This window comes from Corylus avellana, chromosome 6 (genome assembly GCF_965113065.1).
Source record: "Corylus avellana chromosome 6, dhCorAvel1.hap1.2, whole genome shotgun sequence".
In the NCBI taxonomy this organism is placed as follows: domain Eukaryota; kingdom Viridiplantae; phylum Streptophyta; class Magnoliopsida; order Fagales; family Betulaceae; genus Corylus; species Corylus avellana.
In genome coordinates this window covers 4,725,184-4,746,636 of record NC_142495.1, presented here as the reverse complement: position 1 = coordinate 4,746,636, position 21,453 = coordinate 4,725,184, and the positions used below count along the sequence as shown (strand labels likewise).

Genomic DNA, 21,453 nt, shown 5'->3' with positions numbered 1-21,453 from the left:
AGGGACGTGACGACTTTATACAAATCTTGGGTACGTATTCGCTTGTATTTGTCTAATAACTTATTTACAATTTAACGACAGATATTTCTATTTTTCGGCTTTATACTCATTTATTAGTATGGTAATTCAGCTATAAGTTGTCAACTCATCATTAAAAATCCACTTACAAAGAAACAGTATCCAAGAAATTATATAAGTATAATTTGGATTAAATTTAACAATCGCTTTCTACTATAATTATTTTTTTTTAAAAAAAATCACCTTCAAAGGGCGACTTTATCAAACATGCCGAGAAGGGTGCTAACTGCTAAATAAAGATGTTATGGTGGTGGCTGATCTTATTGACAAAGGATAATAGATGATGGAATACTTCTATGATTAAATAGGTATTTGAGGAGGCTAGTTAGTCAGATCCTTTTGAGATATTTTAAATGGCAGCGACTAACACATTTGGAGGTGCACAAAAAATAAAATGGAGAGTTTACTGTGTAAAGTGTCTATCACCTAGAAAAAGGCCTTAGTAATGACCCACTAAGAGGGGGTGATTGTGACGTCTCATAATGTTTGAGTTTATAAAAGATGATGTGTTTATATGAAATATGATCTCTTTAAATAGTGCAGATTTTGTCTAAAGCAGATAATATCATATCATTTACATTTAGGGTGGAGTATTACAAGATATGACAAATTAATTGACAATGCAATAATGATGTTGAATCGCTTACAAAAGTGGGAGGCGTCTCACCTAAAAAGGGATGCGAATGGAGCAGCACATAGGCTAGCAAAAAATGTGTTTTTTTCTTATGGACAAACAAGTTCATATCAAAGAAGCCCCTCAATATATTGATGACATGACATTGTATTAGCGGAACATAGTGTTCCAGTTTTTTATCCCATAATGACTGATTGTTTTTATAAAACCATGGCCGGTGCAGTGGTATGCAATTGACAAGGCAATGCATATGATAATGGAAAAGTTTGAATGTTAAAATCCATATGATAATTGTTTGAAAATTTTATGCCAAATCCAATTGCATGCAATAATGATGGAGATATGAGTTTAATTCTATTCTAATTGATTTGCTTTTAAATAAGGAATAAATGCAAAACCAATTTATTTGGTTAGCCTAAATTATAAATCACTCATTAAAGTAAACTTAGAGGTCTCTGAAGGTATGTCAAAAAAACTATTTAATCCCTGGAGTCGAATTCCGTTAACACATTTAACAGATTCTGTTAGGTGCTATGCTAGCTAGTGGTGATGTGGCACCTAACGAAATTCGTCAAATATTTTAACAGAATTTGACCCTAGAGACTAAATTGCTTTTTTTGCATATCTCAGAGATCTTTAAGTTCACTTTGACACGACATACATTAATTTGTAATTTAGACCAACCACACTGACTAATTTTACATTTATCCCTTTGAAAAAAGATGCAATAAGACTCCCCAGCCCCTCCCCTTGGTTGGTCATACATTTTATTTTATTTTATTTTATTTTTTATTTTAAAGAAAAGCACTAAGAATTAAGTTCAAGATATGAATCTTTAAAATGTGATCAACATATTAATTATCTTTCCATATGAGACTTTGGTTTGAATTTAGAAACTAATAAAGCATATCCATCTATGGCACCACCTATGGGGTTTATTTTGTAAACCCTTTCGTTTAAAAGACAAAGTATAATAATCACAAAATTAAGATTTTTTTGCCTTATGGAGATTTAAACCCATGCCCTTAATATTACATTACCACTGAAGGATTTTATCTTTCACACTCTAAATGGGGGTAGTTTGTCCACCTTCTAATTTTTTAAAAAAAAATTATAAAAATTTAATTTAATTTTTTTTTTTTAAAAAAAAAAAAAAAAAAAAACTTCTTTTGAGGGGTGACATAAATTTCCTCAAAACTAATATAGAAAAAATATTCTCTAACCCATTTAAAATAGTGTCAAGTGTTTATAAACATTTAAAATGCATATTAAATTTTTAACGTCATTAATAGCAGTTTACTAACTTAGACCAAATTTAATGTGCATTTTAAATGTTTATAGACACTTGACACTATTTTAAATGGGTTGGAGGATACTTCCTATATACTGGTTTAGAGGAAATTTCTGTTATTTGAGGGGTAGCCGAACCACCACCTTGATTTTTAATTTTTTTTTTTTGTTTGTTTTGTTTTATTTTTTTACATGTCTGCACAAGAGGGAGAATGAAGATTCGAACTAATGACCTCCGCTTCATTAGGCGTGATCCTAGCCGATTGATTTATTTCTTGTTAGTTTAACTTATATTTGGACGTGCCTTAAAACCCCATCTTTATAGCCCCCAATCAACAACTGACACATAAGCTAAAGCACAAAAGTCACAAAAATAACCTACAACAAAATACATTGGATGATGTCATTATGAGCTTAAGAGAGAAAGAAAATAGACCTGTGGGTCTGTTGAAACAGTGCTGGCTGTGGGTCTAGCCGTGACCCACGGCTGGCCAGACCCAGCCACCTAGCTGTGGGTCACCCTCTCCGGTTTTAGGGTGATAGAATCCCTAAAGGATTAACCTTCCACCAAGAAGCGGGTTTTGAGGCATCTACAATCGGGTCACGGCCAGTCAGACCTAACCGTGGGTCTGGCGTGATCAGCGAGCCACCCCCAGGCTGGGGTTAGCGTGCCGACCAACACAGCCCATTCAGCGAGCCACCCAGCTCATCCCTTATGCTGTTCTCATTTTGATTTAGTGTTTTTGTTCTCACTTTGATTTTTTGCATTTTTCTTGAATTGATGATCTGTCATATGGTGATTGAATGTTGTAAAATGACTGATTTACACTAGGACCATATAGTAGTAGGAGCTCTCTTTTGTTTTTTTAATTTTTTTTTAAAAATTAATAAGGATTTTTTTAATGAAAATTTTTGTATTTTTGCTGGATTTGGGATGTAGTAGTAGTGTGCACTTTTTCCTAAAATTTATTTAAAAACAAAAAGTAGTAACACATTTTACCGGTGATCAACCAACAAAGAATATTTTGAAAAATTCGAGTGAAAAAATTGTGTTACCAACAAATTAAATATCACCAAAAAATTGTGTTGTCGCCCATCTTCTACCTTTTCTTGGGATCATAAATTTAATGGTAAATTTGAATCTTCACTTCAAAGCGATGAGCAAAGAAAAATGGGCAAATGAATTATTTGCATTATTTTTCTTACAATAATATCATACGCCATCCCATTTTTGAAGGAATTTCAATTCCGTATATCAAACGGACCCTAGACATTGCGTCACTCTCTTTTACAAAAGGTCTCTGTTCTTAAGCTCAACAAAACCTTCGGCACCAAGTAACCACAGAGAGAGAGAGAGGGAAGAAAGTTGGGCAATGCAGAGCCGTACGGAGGGGCTTGTGGGTGCACCACTTGGTGGTGGCCCAAGCGAGCAGTGCTCGACGGCGTCGCTTTTGGTGGGTAGGCTAGCGGGGTTACTCGCCATGCACATTCGGTCCGGTCATCTCAGTGATCCCTCTGTGTTCTCCGATCTTTGCTTCTCTCTGGCCAAGTCTCTTCCTCTCCTTTTACATTCAAATCCCAAAACCACATTATGGGCCTTCTCTATATTTTTCCTGTTTGAATAGGATTTTTAGCTCATTCGCAGTAGGTTATACGTTCAACTATTTTTTCTTAATGATTCTTTCTTCTTCTTCTTCTTTTTATTTTTATTTTTATTTTTTCATGTTATATCTTGTTCAACTATTTTTGTTTTTGTTTTGTTTCTGAAATGTGTATGATTGTTGAACTTGTGGTATTGGAGTTGTTAAAGTGAAAATGGCCTAAAATGGTAACGGGGGATGGTATTTAGCTATTTATTATAGGGTTATCACTTGGAACTGGAAGTGAGAGTAGTATGGAGTTGAAACTGACGAGTTATGAGAGATATTCAAATCTAGATAAACAAAATTTGGTGAAAGAGTATTTAGGTTGCTTATAATTGCTTACTGCTTAGTGCATGTGAACCCAGATTTTTTATTAGGGACAACCACATAGATAGCGAAATAATCCACAGAGTCTCAGCGGCATAGCTTATTTTATAGCATGGACACCATTGCAGTGTAGTGGCAGTAGTGCCAACTTCGTGATATAGTTCTTGATTAGCAGCCATGTGGATCACACTTCAGGAGTTCATCTTGAAAGTATACCTTGATATGCATCTGGAAGAATTAAGGACTGATATTCAGGGCAGAAACATGTCAGTAAACATTTATATATTGAGCATATCTTCTGATCGGGAATTTTACAATTAAATTGAAAATTCTCAAGTTTTCTGCAAAACTGTAGGTTAGTGCCTGTGTCTGTAACAAAGTAAAGGTTGCAACTCGAGGAATTTTGGCACCTTGGCTAGAAACAGGGTCAAGGGTATTATTGATTCTCTCTCTCTCTCTCTCTCTTAAATAGTACCTGCATTTGAACTCTGGTTTTGATTTAGCACATCACTTTTTGGTTTTATTTTGTTATTATTAAATCACTACTTATCCCAAAAAGCTTAAACTGATAGGAAATTATTGATTTGATTAATTATTGTTCTAACACTCCCCCTCACGTGTGGGCTCAAACTCTCCCTAATAAGTGAAGTCCAACATGTGAAATATTTAATTGAAACGAGATGTGAATGATGTTGACAAGGTTTGAACTTAATATCTTTGTTCTTATTTATATGTTAAATTAACATATATCCTAAAAGCTTAAGTTGATAGAAAATGATTGATTGAATCATTTAATTAATGTTCTAACATTTATGTCATTGTATTTTAACACTCTCGCTCTCCTTACTCCTAATTGACTCAATTTGTATATATAAACATTGGTTTTGGTCGAACTTTCTTGACAAGCTATTGCTTTAACAAATACAGAGGCATTGATTATGCAGTTGCGACTAACGAGGTTCCACCAAAAGCACAAGATTTGCCTATATTGGTTAAGCAGGTACTGTTGTTTTTCGTGCATGTGTGTGATGGTAACTGGACTTGTGGACCTCTTTCTATATTTATTTGCATTTTATTTTCTATTATGAGATTTTGATGTGTATCCTTGAAAATGAGTTTTTGAAATTTGTTTTTGACAGTTGATACACATATTGACACCATATAATTCAGAACTTCACCTGCAAAGGATCAATGATGGTTATGAATCTTTTCTTATTTTACATGGTTTACAATATAATTCAAAGTTGTGGGTCTTTTTAGAAATCAGATCAATCAGGCTCTATATTGTCAATCTGTCTGAAATCACATGAATTTGCCTGATAATTGAACACAGTACTATGAACCATTAATTTTATTTACAATTAAACTGAGACTTCGTTTTCTTTTCCATCTAATCCATCCCCTTGCGATTTATCACATTCATAATACAGATCGTGTTGTGTGATTTTGATGTTAATGCTTCTGGTTGACTAGTTAAAAGTAACATATAGGATTGCACTTAAGAAGCTTACCCTTCAAAGTTTGCACAGTTGCTTACTTTTTGAAATTATTTTCTATTTAATCATGAGAGCTTACTGTGTGAATAAGAAAACATTTTATAAATTTTGTTCTTGAATTATATTCTGAAACAACTAATATCTCTTCGTTTTACACCACATAGGTATATAAGCATCAGGATAATTCTTCCCTTCAAGCAGCTGTAATGGCACTTATGATTTCTGTCAAGGTATTCAGTCACTTGTGTCGTTTGATTGAGTCTATTGTTGCTTGTAACAAGTAATGATCTTGAATTGATTGCTGATAATTGACTGTTGATAGCTACTCGATAATTTATGTTTGTTAGCTTTGTCATAAAAGCTAAAATAGTGCATTGCCAAGTGGAGTTATGAAAAATATGTGTTATATGCTCCTTGTTTGCTCCTTCAGTTAAATGTTGAGTTACCCTTGAAATTCATTACGTTTGATACTTTAGATGATTAATTTATTGAGCATGCAACATGAGTTGCTCCAGAAATTTACGGTTAAAAATAGTAGCAAGAACATCTTGGATTAGACAACAAATGACAAATATACTTACACTACAAGCATTACAATAATTGTACCCTCTTGTCAATCTTAGAAAGTATGAGAGGTCCACTTTAATTGTATGTAACTGGAAGAACAGTGATTTTCTTTTTCTGTTCTTTAGAAAAAAGGGAGCAGTGGACACAATCAATAGTGCACTCTTGTCAAATTGTCATGCATGACAGTCTCCTTTGGCCTTGTTTGCGTGTGAGCTTTCTATGGAGTCCCACTTCTTCAAAATGACAAGAAGAAGAAGGGCTGCCCTCTTCTTCTTTCTGCAGCAATATATTCACCAATGCTTATGTACCATATTATTTTATCCTTTTAAGAGAGGATTTTTAACAAAAATGGGAACATGTTAGTTTTCATTGGAACTAAGCAGTCGCCATTAGAATTATTATCTTCTCACTTCAGTTGTTGGTAGTGTTACTCATGGATTATCAATTTGCTTCTTGAGATTTGAAGAGTGGGAATGAAGTGGAGGAACAGGGTTCATGATGGTGACCGCTTATAGTTTGTCATAACTGATAAGATACTGCAGATAATGGATGGAAAACTGTGTTACAGTATAAAATTAGTGGTTTGGCTTTGAAGTAGGTTCCTCGTTTGGCCCTTAATGGGGTTCAAATGTATTATCCCTTGTACATTCAGCATAGCGGGCTCGCCTCCAAAACAAAAACCATGGGCGGTCACATCTTCATCATACTATGTTCATTTTAGCATATCTGAAACGCTTGATTGCTTAATGAGGATTGAGAAGGTGAACAAGAGAGCCATCTACCTCACTTCTCAAAATCAATTGACTGAATGAGGGGCTCGATGATGCTGTACGGTCAGTAGAAGCAAAGAAGAAAGTTGAAGGGAGAGGGGGAAAGGGGAAAGAGGGAGAAGAAGTAAGGGGTAATAACATAATCTCCAGCTCTCAATCACTCAACCACAAAGTCATTGTCTGGGTTGTCCTCCAACATCGGCGTCCATACACACATGTGATTGGTGGCTTGTATCTGGTGTCCCCACCAACAACCTGGTGTAAGGGAGATCAAGTTCAATGATTAACTCATTAAGCTTTTAACTTCAAAACATTACTTGCTTACTTTATCAAAATTTGGCAATGCTGACCTAATTTTCTAACTAAAAATAAAAAAGATCATTAGTATAAGATAGCCTCATTATCATGTCCCTACACATTGTATGAAGTGAAACTATATTAATACCACATAATAAAAGTAAACACCCCCATGACCACATAATGGAAATTGAAGAGAATCTTTCTTCCTCTTCAAATTTTTTTTACCCTAACTTGGAAAAGATATACAAAATAAGGATAAAAAATTTCAAAATTTAAAGATTATAAATTTATTGAAGAAAATGGATTACATCATATAGCACTTGTCAAAAAAGAAAAAAGAAAAAAGAGAGAGGATTACATCATATAGCAATAGAGTCGTGATTGGGAGCACGCCTGGCGTGCTTCAACAGTGAAGCACGCCAGGCACAAAATTTTTTTTTTTTTTTTTTTCAAAAAAATTAAAATAATAAAATAATAATAAAAAAAAATTTTGTGCCTGGCGTGCATCACTGTTGATGCACGCCAGGCGTGGTGAATATCTTTACCCATAGCAATAGCACTAATAGAGGCTCTTTTTTGAAACCCCAAGGGGTTGGCCCAAGTGGTGAAGGCCTTGGTCTTGAGGGTTTGCTCCTTTCAAGGTCCAAGGTTCAACACCTCGTGGGTGCAAACAATTCCTTGGGGCCACACCCCCTGGTGAAAAACCAGTAATTTAACCAATTTCGTGTAGGAAAACTTTCGAGGGTGTGGTGCACGGGGCCGGGATTTACTCTGCAGGAGTGGGTCCGAAGGGCCCTGCCTTGGAGAGGTTCCCTGACATTTTAAAAAAAAAGAAAAAAAAAAAAAAAAAAAGGCTCTTTTTTGAAAAAATAAAATAAAATGAAAAACATTATGGCACTAATAGAGACTCACCTATATAAACTTTTTCCATCCCTATGTGTAAATAGCCCAATATTGGTTCACAATCAATAACATCTTCACTGTCTAGAGTAAGGATCTGTTTGGTTTTGCAGTTTAAGGTGTGATTTTTTTTAAAACGCAATTAAATGTTTGGTTAAATTGTAGTGTGGCATTTAAAATTGTGCGTTTTTTAAAATGTACTCCGTTGCCAGCGATTTGAAAATGTAGATTTTTCTACATTTTTAAATTGCTTTTTTTTTTTTTAATTGCACTCCCAAATGCTTAATTGCGTTTTTTTTTTTTTTTTTCTCTGATTGGAGATGCTATCACTTTGGCTTCTCATAGTTTGCCATGCCCCACTTGGCTTCACCATTGGTTACTATTTGCTCAATCTAGAGCCAAGCCCTGTATTTAAAGGTCTTACCTTACCCACCTGGCAGCTAGGATAGTTGTGTGAAAAACCTAAGTGGCTGCACAACCATCTTTGAAGCACATATGTTCTGAAGCCTATTTCAGGAGTAGGTTAGCATGCTTGAGAGGATCTAATTTACTTCTATGAATTTAGGATATATTGCCTTCTCTAATTTTATTATTCCTAGAAGATATATTCTTCATTTTACAAAGAATATATTTTTTTTAATTAGTAATTTTACAAAGAATATTGAACTAATATTTTGTTTGATATGTTGATGTCTGACATAGAATGCTTGTATGATTGGATGGTTTCAAAACAAAGATGCAGGTGATCTTCTTGCATTGGCTAAGGAGGTTAGTAAAATTAATCTTTTGTTTCTTTCTGGTTGGGTTACTTGGTTTTTTATTTTCTTTTATTTTTATACCTTTTATTTTTTGCTTTAATTTTTCATGCCTATCCCTTACACAGGTTTTTGTGCATACTTAGATAGGTAAAACTTTCAGTAATACCGAGGATATTTGCATCGAACCAAGCTATGCTCTCCCCAGTATTTCTAAAATCATGTCCAGGTATAAACTTCTCACTACTTTGCTCATCTTGAACTTTACAGTGTTAATGTGTTTTTGAGTTGGTGTAGTCACTGCTCTACTTAAAAGCCACTATTGTCCGGACATCTGTAGTTTTTGGGGATTAAAATCAAATCCAATTCTACTTTAGTTGTCTTCTTTATCAGGAGATGTTGATTTTTTTTTCCCAAGTGAATGACTTGCTCATTATGGCAGAATCCAAGTAACAGCTCTTTCCAGTATTTATGGACCTTTAATAATAGAACATAATTGTTGAAGCTTGATTAACAGTTGTTAAGCCAACTTACACAATCTATAATTCCTTTCTAACTCGTGTGTGCATGATTATTTGAAATTAAGGGTTTATTTTTTGCCCATCTATCAAACATGGAAGTTCTGGGTTTACCTGGATGCCAAAACAAGTAGAGGCTTTTCCCCCCTGAATAGTTAGTTAGAGGTTACTTGGCAGTTATGACCTTTCTTCCGGAAACGGAGTTTATTATTATTTTTGATAAGTAATCAACAAATATTATTAAAAGCGTAAGGCGCTCTAAGTACACAGGAAGTATACAAAAGGAACATCTAACTAGAAGAAGCAAAAAGAGTAAGGAAGCCACTATAACTAATCCGCAAAGGAGATACATTTTTTTTTTTGGATAACGTAGGAGATGCATAAGCAGTTATCCACAGATACAATTTAGTTTCTTCCGGAAACTGAGTTTATTATTCATTTCAAATCCTAGTAGCTTATTGATATATTCTTTATCTTTTCACGTGTCAGATTCTATCCATGCATAAAGATGGGCCACATACTAGCTTCACTTGAGGTCAAGGTAGGTTTCATGTATTTAGCAACACATGAATTCACAAACACACATTCTCTAGTTTAAATTTCTGACACTTTACTTATTTGATCTTTTTGCTAGGCTGGGTACAGGACCATTGTCTCTGACTTCCATATCTTGAAGAATATGGTGGTTCCTATGCCAAAACAGATAGTAAGCATGTCTTGAATAATTGTCCATAATAAGTATGAAGTCCAATACACTTTATTACTGGCATAGCTCACCAGTAAAGCATATGATAATTATTTGTCTTTTAAATCAAACATTGTCCTTTTCTATTGCCAGGTCAACCCCTAGTCATGGTTAATTGGTACTAATCTTCATTTATTAAGATGGCATCTTGACCTCTACTTTCTACCAATTTTTCATATTTAATTCAATGCATTGCTCTTGCTCTACCCATTGTAACCTTATTACCTTCTTGTGTAGCTTCCAGTTATTATTCATTTTTACTTTATCTGTATAGTTTATATGCAGGATTTTCTGGTATGTCCTATAGTCTAGTTTATGTATTACTTGCCATAGTTTTTTCTTTCTGGTCAAATTTGCCTGACAGTAGTTCCAAGTGGCTTGTGCCAGGTTTTAAGATAAATACATGCTTGTTTTAGGTTATGAGAAGATGTATATTTAGATGGGCTGGCTCTGTTAAACATTCTATTCTCTCCCTCTCCCTTGCTGCTGCTTACTTTTATATCATGTTCTTTCATGTTTTTCTCTTTATTTTCATGTAGGGTCTGTTTGTTGCTCAAAGGGATAATATGGACACATCCTCTTGCATTGTGACTCCACCTCAAGCAAAGTATGGTTGGTTTATTTTCTTTTTTTAATCCAAGTAATGAACTTAATCAGGATCTCTTCTTTTTTTTGTTTGTTTGTTATCTTTTGTAGCTTTCTATTCAATGGGAAAGGTGTACAAGGAAGGAATAATGTTTCCATGGTTTGTTTAGTTCTACTTGGAGTTATATTTCTTTTAATTTATATTCAAAGCATGATGTTTTAATGTGTAAAGCCTGATGCAGTAAAATTTAGTAATGTTGTCATGTTTTCCATACCTTCATCAGGACACTGGACCACAGCTGCCAACAAATATTACTGCAATGCTCAAATATGGAATCAATCTTTTTCAAGCTGTGGGGCAGTTTAACGGTATGCCCAACCAAAAGCTTCCTTGTCAAAAAGCACACTTGTTTGTTTCAATGTCCTCTGTTAATACAGCAAGTTTTGAAATTTTATAGGTAATTATCTCATTGTTATCGCTTTCTTGAGCATGATGTCATCAACTTCTGAAACTCCAGCACTACAAGATTATGTTCAGCCTGTTGTTGCTTCCCTTGATTCTAGTAAGACAAATGAAAGAAAAAAGTGCTATCCTTGTTTTCTGTTTATATTTTACATTCTTTCTTGGAAGTTTAGACACAAAACTAAGACATTGGCTTACTAACATTGAAAATATCAGATTCTGAGATAATCGAGGGGCCATCACGTGTTTCATTAAATTGCCCAATAAGGTACGCTATCATACTATTCTCGCTGTTACTAACCACTCATACTGGTCTGTGGGATTTGTTCTTCGCCTCTTCTTGTTCTTATTTTACAAAGGCTGGAATACTTAATGACTTCTACAAGCTTGATTAGTGTCTTAGACCTAAGAAAAATATGAAGGTTAAGTTTTTGTTATTCTATTTGTGCAGCTAGCAGTTCAATTTGAAGAATCATATGTTATTTCAACACACAATGTCTATAATTACTTAGATAAGACTGCTCCTTCTGTGTTCTGGATAAACTAGAACCTTCTTCTAATACTGTTATGTGGAACTTAGTTGAAGTTGCTTTTTATCGCATATCAGAGCAATGGGATTGAGAAAAGGACTACTTGGTGGGCAACATACCTTCTAGACAGAAGGCACTGGATAGCTGTTCCTTATTATTGATTGCATGATAAATTAACTTATATATGAACTGTTCCTTTTTCATACTCTTCATTTTCTGTGTCAATGAACCATAAGACAACGAATTAGGCTCAAAGCAAAAATTTGAACAATTTTACAAATCATGTCATTTGTCAGGATCAAGAAAAAATGTTGGCATTTTTTAATATGTGGTTTATTTTTTCGTGATGTACTTATATAGATCAAATTTACTTTCTGAACACAGAAACGTATTTTCTCCTTGGTAAACCATAAGAATTTAGCATTAATATTGGCTACTGTGGTTGCTGTCTTGAATGATTTCGTTTTTATTTTGATTTTTAACAGCCACAAACGTATTAAAACTCCCGTAAAAGGACATCTCTGCAAGCATTATCAGGTGAGAGTTCCATGCGTAAAAGATTAGAGGAAATTTCTTGTTCTTCTGAGGTGCGCTTGAACACAGCCAGAAGTAGTTTATGTTTACAACTACTGACTTGATTTTAAGTTAGGATCAGGTTGAAAATGATAAAACCTGAACCAGACTCTTTCTTTTATATGGTATAGAATTCAGTCTGCTATTCAACTTTTGATGTGTCAAAATCGAAGCATCAACAGTAACTAGTTAAATGATTTAAGAAATAATAATCATTTGGATTTTGCTGATTAGGTGTGGGTTCTAACCTAATTTCAACCTGATCTGCTGAATGTGTTGACTGACTACCTGCTAACACTCCACGAGTTTGCTTTGGGAATAAATAAATAAAAGAGGAGTTTGAGAGAGAGAGAGAGAGAGAGAGAGAGAGGACGAGTTTGCTGGTCTCACTGAAAGTTTTGTAACCGAAACATCCTAATTTGGGTCTTACTCTGGTTCTCAATTCCTGAATTGGCAGATTGCAAGTTCTTTGTTACTATCACAAGATATAAAGCACTAACTCAAGCCTCCTCATCAAGCTGCCACTGCAAGACAATCAGCTCATTTCTAATAAACAAACAACAATTAACCATTTATGCTGAATGAACTTTGGAGTTATATCTAACATATGAAAAACACAACATTATATAGCTATTCATTGTTATGCACATGCTTGCAAATGAGAAGTGTTCACATTCTTCCTTGTTTTCTTGCTCTATACTTGCTTTGTATTCTAATTTTGCTTGCTCCAAAGTCCAAAAGCACCCATGTGTATTCATGTGGGGACACTGGTGCAACTGGTCAAAACGTCCAACCCTTGGAAAAAAAAAAAAATCCCTTTATGCCTCCGTAGATTGCCAGGCTTGAAAGGTGCTAGTGCCTTAGATATTCTCATAGTTAATGGTCTTCTGTTTCTTTGTTTAAATTCTGTATCATCTGTTTTTTTTTTGTTTTTTGTTGCAAAATGCAGTGCTTTGATTATGAGAACTTCATTGAAATGAACTCAAGAAGGCCATCATGGCGTTGCCCTCTTTGTAACCAGTCCATCTGCCACCCAGACATACGCATTGATCAGGATATGGCCAAGGCAAGTAGTTTTGGATGTAATGTTTTCACCCAACAATATCACCACTTAAGTGAACCCCTTGTTTCTTGTTCAGATCTTGGGAGAGGTTGCAGAGACTGTTGTTGATGTGATAATCTCAGCAGATGGATCCTGGGTGGCTGTCTTGGAAAATGAAGATCAGACTGACCAAACAGGTCATGAGACAAAAAGTTGTCAGCAAGAAAGACCTCAGCAGAGTAAGTGCGATGCGTCGTCAAGTGTGCCAGCTGAAGTTGTTGATCTTACCATGAAAGGGGCCAACGCTAGTGATGCCATGTGTGTATCTGAATGTACTGGCAAGCAACATTTCCTGGATGATCCTCCATGTTTTTCTGTTTCAAGAAATCTTGTGCAAACAGAAGTCAGGAATTCGGATAGAGTGGACCAAAATCGTTCTACTCAAATAGAGGAAAATATCTGCTCAAGAATTCCCTCGTCTGTTTCTGCTGCCCCACAATGTCCAATAGATGGCACTTCTCTTTGGGGTGGCCATGTAACTGCTGGCATTTCCAATTTTTCTTCTTGCAATTCAATGCTTTCCCCTGTCCTAACAAATGCTGCTTCTCCTGTTCTGAATGAATCAGTGTATGTAAATGGAACTGTACCGCTCTCATTACTGCAAAGCCAACTTTTAGGTCCCACTTACTTGCAATCACAGCAGTTTGGCTTTGGAAGATCGAATGCAAGAAATGAAAATGGGATGTTGCCATCTGTAGCTATTAATGCCGGCCGAACTTCAACTGTACCCCAGGCTTCAGTTAGCAGTTCATTTGAACAAAGGGCTTTGAATTCATTGATGCTCAACAGTACCTCTTCTGCTAATTATCAGAGCACGCCTTTTATGGTATCCCATATGAATGGATGTCATGCATTTCATGGGGGCATGGATAGGGGTCAGCAATTACTCAGGCCACTTGCGAGTTCTTCATCATTATCAGATATGGCTTTACCTTCCATGCGAGATCATTCATTGACACAGGTTTGATTTGATTTTACTTTGTTTTGTAAATATGCCAGGCTTTCTTTGCTCTGTAAACTTGGCGCATCCATGTATAAATAACTATCGTCGTTTCAAATTAATAGCTTGATGTTTCTATTATTTCAAATGGATTTTTTTTTTCTTTGGCTAATCCCTTCAATATGGATTTAGTTAAAAGGGAAATAGGTTGTTTTGGTGAACGTCAATGGAACGGTTAAGGAGACCCTTTCTTTCCTTGCATTCTATGTGGAAATCAGTTGATCAGAGAGGAAAGATGTATTCATTTATGTATTTTTTTTCCTCTGACATCTTTTTCCTTTTTTCATCACAGAACTGGGATGTTAACAAGCACCATTGCATTTCTGGTCAAGCAGTCCAACAGGCTGCTAGCTTTCCTGCCCAAGGTCTAGGTGCTTACCACATCTCCTCAAGATCCTCCTCTGCGCATAAAAATCTATTGCAATCTGGGGCTCCTCACCCGAGGATAACTTCTGCTATGACTCAGCCTCAGAATATTGTCCATCCATCTTTTCATGCACAACCAGTGCAATTTCAGCAAGGAGATGGTAGTGGTAATGGCATGGTTAATGTTGATAGCACTCAAATTCATCACGGGACTGCTTCTCATCCAATGGCCCAGATGTCAAGAACACCATCATTTGTGCCAGTTCAACTCCAACAATCTAGAAACGACTCTTCGTTACCTCCTTCGACGGCTGGTAAGCGGCTTAGAACAACTAGCGAGTGGAGAGGGAGTGTGGGCGAGACAATACAGCCGGTCTTGCCGGCTGATAGCTCAAAAACGTTGGCATCAGCACAGAACTGGCAGCCCTCAGGCAGAATGAGGGGAAGCCTCACAGGTGAGACTTATGCTGCTGCTTTTAACCAATTCATGCTTCAACCTACCCAGTCTGCTCAACTTTCCCAAACTTCATCTAACTTGATGTCAACCCCGCACGGTGCATTGCAAATGCAAGGGCTCGTCTCAAGCAGCACCAACGCTAGAATTAATCTTCAGGCTCAGGCACAATATAGTGCTGGAAGGTGCAACTAAGTTGCCGGGGAATTGGGCTGCTTTATGCGTTGATTAGCTAATTTCCCACGGTAGTTGGGGGCTCTCCTGTTGTAATCAAAATTTTGGTATGCATGTCGAGTTGTCAAGGTGCATCATGCAACCCTTTTGTGAAGTTAAAAGTTATTTTGTTCTACACTTTATACGAGTGTATCTTGTTAAGCGGTCACATAGAATTGGAGGGATAGTTCTAGTTTTATAGTGGTTATATACTATTAAAGAGATTTTTTTTATTTTTTACAACACAATATTCAAGAGAATTTGACTGTTCATCTGTAGTCACTCGATAAGAAGAAATGAACGATTATGAACTTTGTGGCCTTAAATCTTTTGTCATCTAAAATTAGCTCTTAGCAGTCTTCTTTATTTGGTATTAGAGAGATGCTGTATCATTATGGGCATGTAATCGCGTTTGAGGGGTCTAAAACTGTTTTTAACATTCAAAAAGTTCGTTTAAAGAAAAAAGTATTTGTTTGGTAAAAAAATTAAAAGCACTTTTAAAGGTTTAAGAAGCCTAAAAATAATTAAAACGTACTTTTAGTAAAAGCTTAAAAATGAAGCTTTTGTTCAAAAACGTTTTTTGACTTAAAAACTCTATTTTTCAAACGCAATCACAAACAGACTCTATATCAGTGTCAATCAGAAAGCAACCATCTAAATCTACTGACCTTTTTCATTGCATTATTGTTGAGGAAATTGAGCGGAAACAGTAATCATAAAATAAATGTGACTTCGAGGTGTGTCTGATACTATCTTTAAGGTGATAATTGCTTTCACTCAAAGGGTTTGTTGCTGGGTTTGTGGGTTAGAAGCAATTCACCATCAGGATCTTCAGTGTTTCTCCATGAAAGGTGCACTTGTGAAAAGCCACAACTTCTCATTTGTAACTAACGGTTTAGATATTGAAAGTCGCATTGGTAGATATATGAAGGGTGCAGCCAGAAGACAATGGTTCAAAACTCCTCACTAACATGCCCATTAGTCCCACATGTACAAATTCTTTCATTTTCTTATTTAATTTAATGGGACGACAAACCCACTTCCTTTGATATCACAATTAACACGAATTTATAACAATCTTTCATTATATTAAAGATTGTGATATTAAATGTTTAATCGAATATTGATGCATACAATAAGGTATCTTTCAATTTCAACCTTCAATTAGTGTGAGAGTAATACTATTCTTTACACCGGTTGACGTGACGTGATTTAAGTGGCTTTTCAAGTCAATCACTTAAAAAAAATAAAAAATAAGCCACTTAAAATACTTCACGTCAGCCGGTGTAACATGAGTGTGAAGAGCAGCATTTCAACTTCCTAACAAAATCAACGGTGGCCAAACTTAAACCAATACTTTATATATTTGGAACGAAAATGTCATACACATGATTCCCATGAATCCCATCCAATTGTAGCGAGGAAAAAGGCTCTCAAATTTTATCCACTTATCCACGTGCTCATTGTTGTTTATTCATGAACATTAGCAAAAGCTAACCCTAAACGTACGCAAGAAGCTAGTTGTTTCACTTCTTATATATGTTCATATAAGTGAAGTTCCAAAAGACTATTTGCCAAAATCCCAAAAACCAATTTTGCATTTATCCCTTTAATTATCAAAATAAGCAAGTTGTCTTTATAAGGAGATGAACTCAATTTGGGATTTATCTTAAAAGATAAAGATGGTGATTATAGATGGTAGGCAATTAAAGTAAGATATAAAGGTTTACTTCATGATGATATTTGACATTCGAGAGATTACAGTTGATTTACACAAATGTCACAGAATTAACATGCACAAGTGTTGAGGTTATAATAAGTATGAAACAAAGATACTTCTGGTGATGATTGTTATATATATTTGTTCATGTGCCATGGCGGAGTGAGCTTAGAACCTAGAGAGGAACTGCATTTGCTTCAAAAGAGGAGTTAGGGTTTCCATCAGCTTCTCACAGGGATGATTGTGAATGCCCTCATACGTTGTCACCACAATGCTTGTGTCTTTCGATAGCCTTTGAACCTGTTTCTTCACATTGCATGTGTGATGGGTGCAGCGATAGTAGCTCCTTAATTGTCCATGTTTAATTAATAACCAAAGTCAGAATTCTGATTTTTTATTTTCAAATTAACCATTAATTAATACATGTACATAAAATACATCATGCAAATTTTTCATATTTGTATTAGCTAGGTAGCTCAAATTATATATATATATAGCTTCATTAATATGGTGAACATCATGACAAGTCCCTATGCTTTCAGCCATGATTAGAAAATGTTAAAAAAAATAAATAAATAAAATTAATTAATTAATTCTAACAATCATAGTAATTAAGAAACTACGGTATAGCTCAAGAAATTTGAATGAGGATTAAGGCATCTTTTAATACTCACTGAGTCAGAATAGTGTTAGACAGAATAGCCAATTGATCATGATATATATATATATATATATATAATACAATTGAATATCTCATAGTTATTATGCCAAACCCATGTGTGTTAATTAACAAGCTTTATATATAAATTCGACAGTTTACTATACACTCATCATGACCAATTAGACGTCATGCAAAAAATTAAACTCGCCACTATTGATTCCTAAACATTTTCTTTTCAAGATATTGATCTTGATTGCAGCATATAATAATGGCAAGATGCTAAACATATGAAATTCATGTTTTTTGCAGTACGTACTTTATTTTATTTTATTTATTTATTTTTGGGTGGTGATGAATTCATTGTGCTGATCAGGTTGATCAATGATAGTGCACACCAATATTTCTGCATGTTTTGTTCTCTGGATTTTCTTGACGAAAGACTAAAAGCAACTAGATTTGTGTTTTATATATCAAATGTTAAAATGCTAATTAAATGATGGAATTTACTTTTTTCTATAAGTCTAATTAACCTTTTGGGATAAATGATGATTTAATTGATTATAATCACACATAAATAATAAATGATATTCGTATTTAATCTTTAATTCGTGAGTTACCTAGTACAAAATGATATAATTAGATTGTTGGATTGCTGAAATGATATAGCTAGTTTTCTAGTAAAGATATATATATATAGTACTAGAGAATGGCAAAGCTTGGAACATGCAACGTAAATTAATTAAGGTATGAGAATAATATATGTTTAATAATAATGAGTAAGACATGCACCTGGGATAAATGCTGTTTTTCACAGCTTTCTGGCCGTACTTTCTCCACCGGTAGCCATCATCGAGAATATCGTCGGCGCTCCGAGTCTGAAACGCGAACCTAGGACGTGTTGTTCTTTTAATCCTACCACCTCTTCTCTTATCCTTGTTATTATTACCCTTTTCTTCCAAACTTCCATTTTCGGATAGTACTGTGGAACAGCTTTCCATCATCATCGGCATATTGTCGGTGAGCCCAGATGGGCCTGCAGAGAGAAGGCTGACCCAGTCAATTTCTGGGTCTGAAGTAGGGTGCATTAATGAGGAGGATGGAAGCTGGGAGGGCGTGAAGAGGAAGGGAGGGTTCTGGCCTTCCATTGTATTGATGATGATGGTAGAGGAAATGAGAGAATACTGGAAGGTTTATAAAGAGAAAAGCTGGTGGAAGGTGAGAAGGGGTTGGACTGACCCACAGAGAGAGAGAGAGAGAGAGAGATGTGTGGGGTTAAAAGGGGGGTTGTCTTTCTCTTTCTCTTTTTCTCTGTAATTCTATATGTCTTGCAACAAAGGTAAAGCCAACAACATTCCAACTACTTCTGTTCAACTGCCACTGCAAGAGAGAAAGGAGACGTGACCTAGCATGTATATCGTTATCATCAATGCATGCATTTGCATGGTCTTTATATATATATTTCGGACACGTTTTATATGTACAAGTAATATATATGGCGTAGGTTAACTGTGGAACTATACGACACATGTTTGACAACTACAAATTTAAGCTTCATTAAAGTATTGTTTACTAACTTATTCTAACCGGACTACGTTGTCATCATGACCGTTTCAATTCAGATCATCTGTAGCAGTCCTTTTCTGTTCCCTTCTTTCTTTCTTGCTTTTTTCTTTTCTTTTTTTTTTTAAGTGCTTTTGGAATTATTGAAAACATGCAAAACTCATAATTGACTATTTCATGACGATTTGCATACTTTCATATAATCCAAACACCGTACGTACTGAGTTGCTTGGCTTTTTTTTTTCTTTTTTCTTTTTTTTTTTTCTTTTCAGTTTCCAATTTTCTTTCAAAAGAGAAGCAATGGTATTATCTTTCAAAATCTTTGAATATGCCTTCCCATCCCTCACCCCAATTATCCACATGCATTTGCAAATCAAAGTCCAGTAACGCTGCAACCAACCTTAAATTTAACATTTTGAGGGAATTTTTTTTTTTTTTTCCTTACTTTTTGTCCATTGGAGTGAGGTGTGGGGAAGGTCAAGTGTGTTTGGTAACCAATATTTATGGATGGCGCTTGAACTCAAGAGATGTGCACCCAATCCAGAATAAGATCCTCCCTTTGCTTGGCTATCAAAGGCTCGTAGCCACAAGGTCAACTCATTTGAGCATGTGACAGACGAAAGCGTGCAAAAGATCTTAATTAATATTTTCTGGCAAAACAAAAGAATATTAAACAAAATCTGAAGGCTTTTATTCTTCATCCGTGCTAATGAGCGGGTTCCTAATGCACTTTATGGGATGGTGATTAGGTCACCTACAAGGACTTCTAACCAACTCATCAAAGTTGACGGTTGACCCTCGTACTCTACTACGGCCTTATGGACAATCTGATTATGAAAATACAACAAAATATGAATCCTTAAAAACCCACTTTACTAGTTTACAATCGTAGAATGAGATACTTGACAATGTCTATATATGAACCCACATAAATTTCAATAAGACCGAAATTGATAATTTTCTTATTGCAGTAGAGGAGAGTGAAGTACATACAAAAACAGCACAAGGAAATATCGGAGCTCCTAAATCCGATTTGAATCAGTAAAAGATCCCATTTGTTGGCCTAGCAAATCTCAACTGCATCCAGCAGCCTCATCCTATGTCAAGCCTGTATTGCAAAAATTCTAAAGCCAAAACAGACGCATCTTGATCATTACTATTGTCTAAAAGCAACCTTTGTGTGTATTGGGAATTGAACAAGATTGCTGCGTCAGCTGATGATCATCTTGGTAAGATAATCAGCTTGCTCAGGAAAATACTCTAAAAGTTCATCCTTGGTCACCCAAACAAAATCCTCACACTTTCCAATTTCGAACTTGGTGGTTGCAATCACTTGGGACTTGAAGAAGAATCGCTGACAAAAAGAAAAGATGAGCAAGGGCTTAAGACAAACAGTTGCAAACATTATCGATATTCAATGATCTACAAGGATATCAAGCATAACACCACACACACATTAGCAAACACCAGAGCAAAGTAAAACTAATATAAAAAAATGTACCTTAAAAGATGGAAAGTCTGACTCATTCTCTTTTGGCTGTATAACCATATGACCCATTGGAGCATTTCCAACAAAATATGTGTGGGAAAGGTCTCCAATCACAGATTCTAGTGCAGACTCTGCACACTGCAAACATTATGAGTTTATATTGAGAAGAAGAAGAAGAAGAAGAAGAAAAACAAATTACAACTCACCTTGCGCAATGTATTCTCAGATTCATAAACTTTTTCTGGAAAATGCCAGACAGGCTTCTCGCTAGTAGTTCCATATGCTTTGCTATAGAGGAGGAGATAAAGTCTTCTGTCGAGTGCCCTCTGTAATGACCTAAAGCAAAAAAGACAATTTCATTGGGATGGATAACTTAGGAACATATATGGCCTCTAGAAATCCCTTTAGTAGAAGATGGGGAGGAAATGTGATATGCTAGGTTAACAATCAGCCAGAAAGAGATTGGTTGTTTCCTTCACCACCATCCTCATGCATTGAAGTGAATTTTTGTTTTAACTTGGCTACATCAAGGAGATATGTCAGCTTTTACAATGCCTATTCATAGTCCAAATGAGCTAGGTGGCATCAAGAGTAAAGCTATACAAAACTTCTCATCAATCACATACAGACACAAAACCATCTAACAAGGCCATATACATGTCACAATAACAGATGAGGTTGCTTCACTGGAAAGGTAAAAGCTAAAGCAACAAC

At 35.4% G+C, this 21,453-nt stretch overlaps 3 protein-coding genes across 5 annotated transcripts in view; 1 reads left to right on the top strand and 2 right to left on the bottom strand.

Annotated features, from left to right (window-relative positions):
* Positions 1-3,166: 3,166 nt before the first annotated feature.
* LOC132186777 (uncharacterized) lies at positions 3,167-15,579 on the top strand. Of its 3 annotated transcripts, XM_059600837.2 has the most exons (17): positions 3,167-3,551; positions 4,900-4,972; positions 5,633-5,698; positions 8,708-8,773; positions 8,907-8,989; positions 9,768-9,819; positions 9,913-9,984; positions 10,563-10,630; positions 10,720-10,768; positions 10,893-10,977; positions 11,067-11,171; positions 11,288-11,339; positions 12,087-12,138; positions 13,124-13,240; positions 13,314-14,237; positions 14,569-15,097; positions 15,215-15,579. In XM_059600837.2, the coding sequence occupies exons 1-17, from the start codon at positions 3,376-3,378 to the stop codon at positions 15,289-15,291; spliced, it is 2,646 nt and encodes an 881-aa protein (XP_059456820.2). In that variant the 5' UTR covers positions 3,167-3,375; the 3' UTR covers positions 15,292-15,579. The 3 variants fall into 3 exon arrangements, with proteins under 3 accessions (XP_059456820.2, XP_059456819.2, XP_059456822.2); XM_059600836.2 differs by having other exon boundaries at positions 3,171-3,551; positions 14,569-15,579; XM_059600839.2 differs by lacking the exons at positions 3,167-3,551; positions 4,900-4,972; positions 5,633-5,698 and having other exon boundaries at positions 8,731-8,773; positions 8,889-8,989; positions 14,569-15,579.
* A 1,524-nt stretch (positions 15,580-17,103) lies between these two features.
* LOC132186595 (putative WRKY transcription factor 43) lies at positions 17,104-18,835 on the bottom strand. The gene is made up of 2 exons (XM_059600575.2): positions 18,480-18,835; positions 17,104-17,375 (listed from the first exon to the last, which is right to left on the bottom strand). The coding sequence occupies exons 1-2, from the start codon at positions 18,833-18,835 to the stop codon at positions 17,198-17,200; spliced, it is 534 nt and encodes a 177-aa protein (XP_059456558.2). The 3' UTR covers positions 17,104-17,197.
* A 1,354-nt stretch (positions 18,836-20,189) lies between these two features.
* DECOY (decoy) overlaps positions 20,190-21,453 on the bottom strand; it is a gene marked incomplete in the record, with an annotated part of 3,174 nt that continues 1,910 nt past the window's right edge. Inside the window, 3 exon segments of the mRNA XM_088517472.1 lie at positions 20,190-20,604; positions 20,752-20,877; positions 20,946-21,075. Of these exon segments, the coding sequence (XP_088373598.1) occupies positions 20,461-20,604; positions 20,752-20,877; positions 20,946-21,075 (400 nt within the window).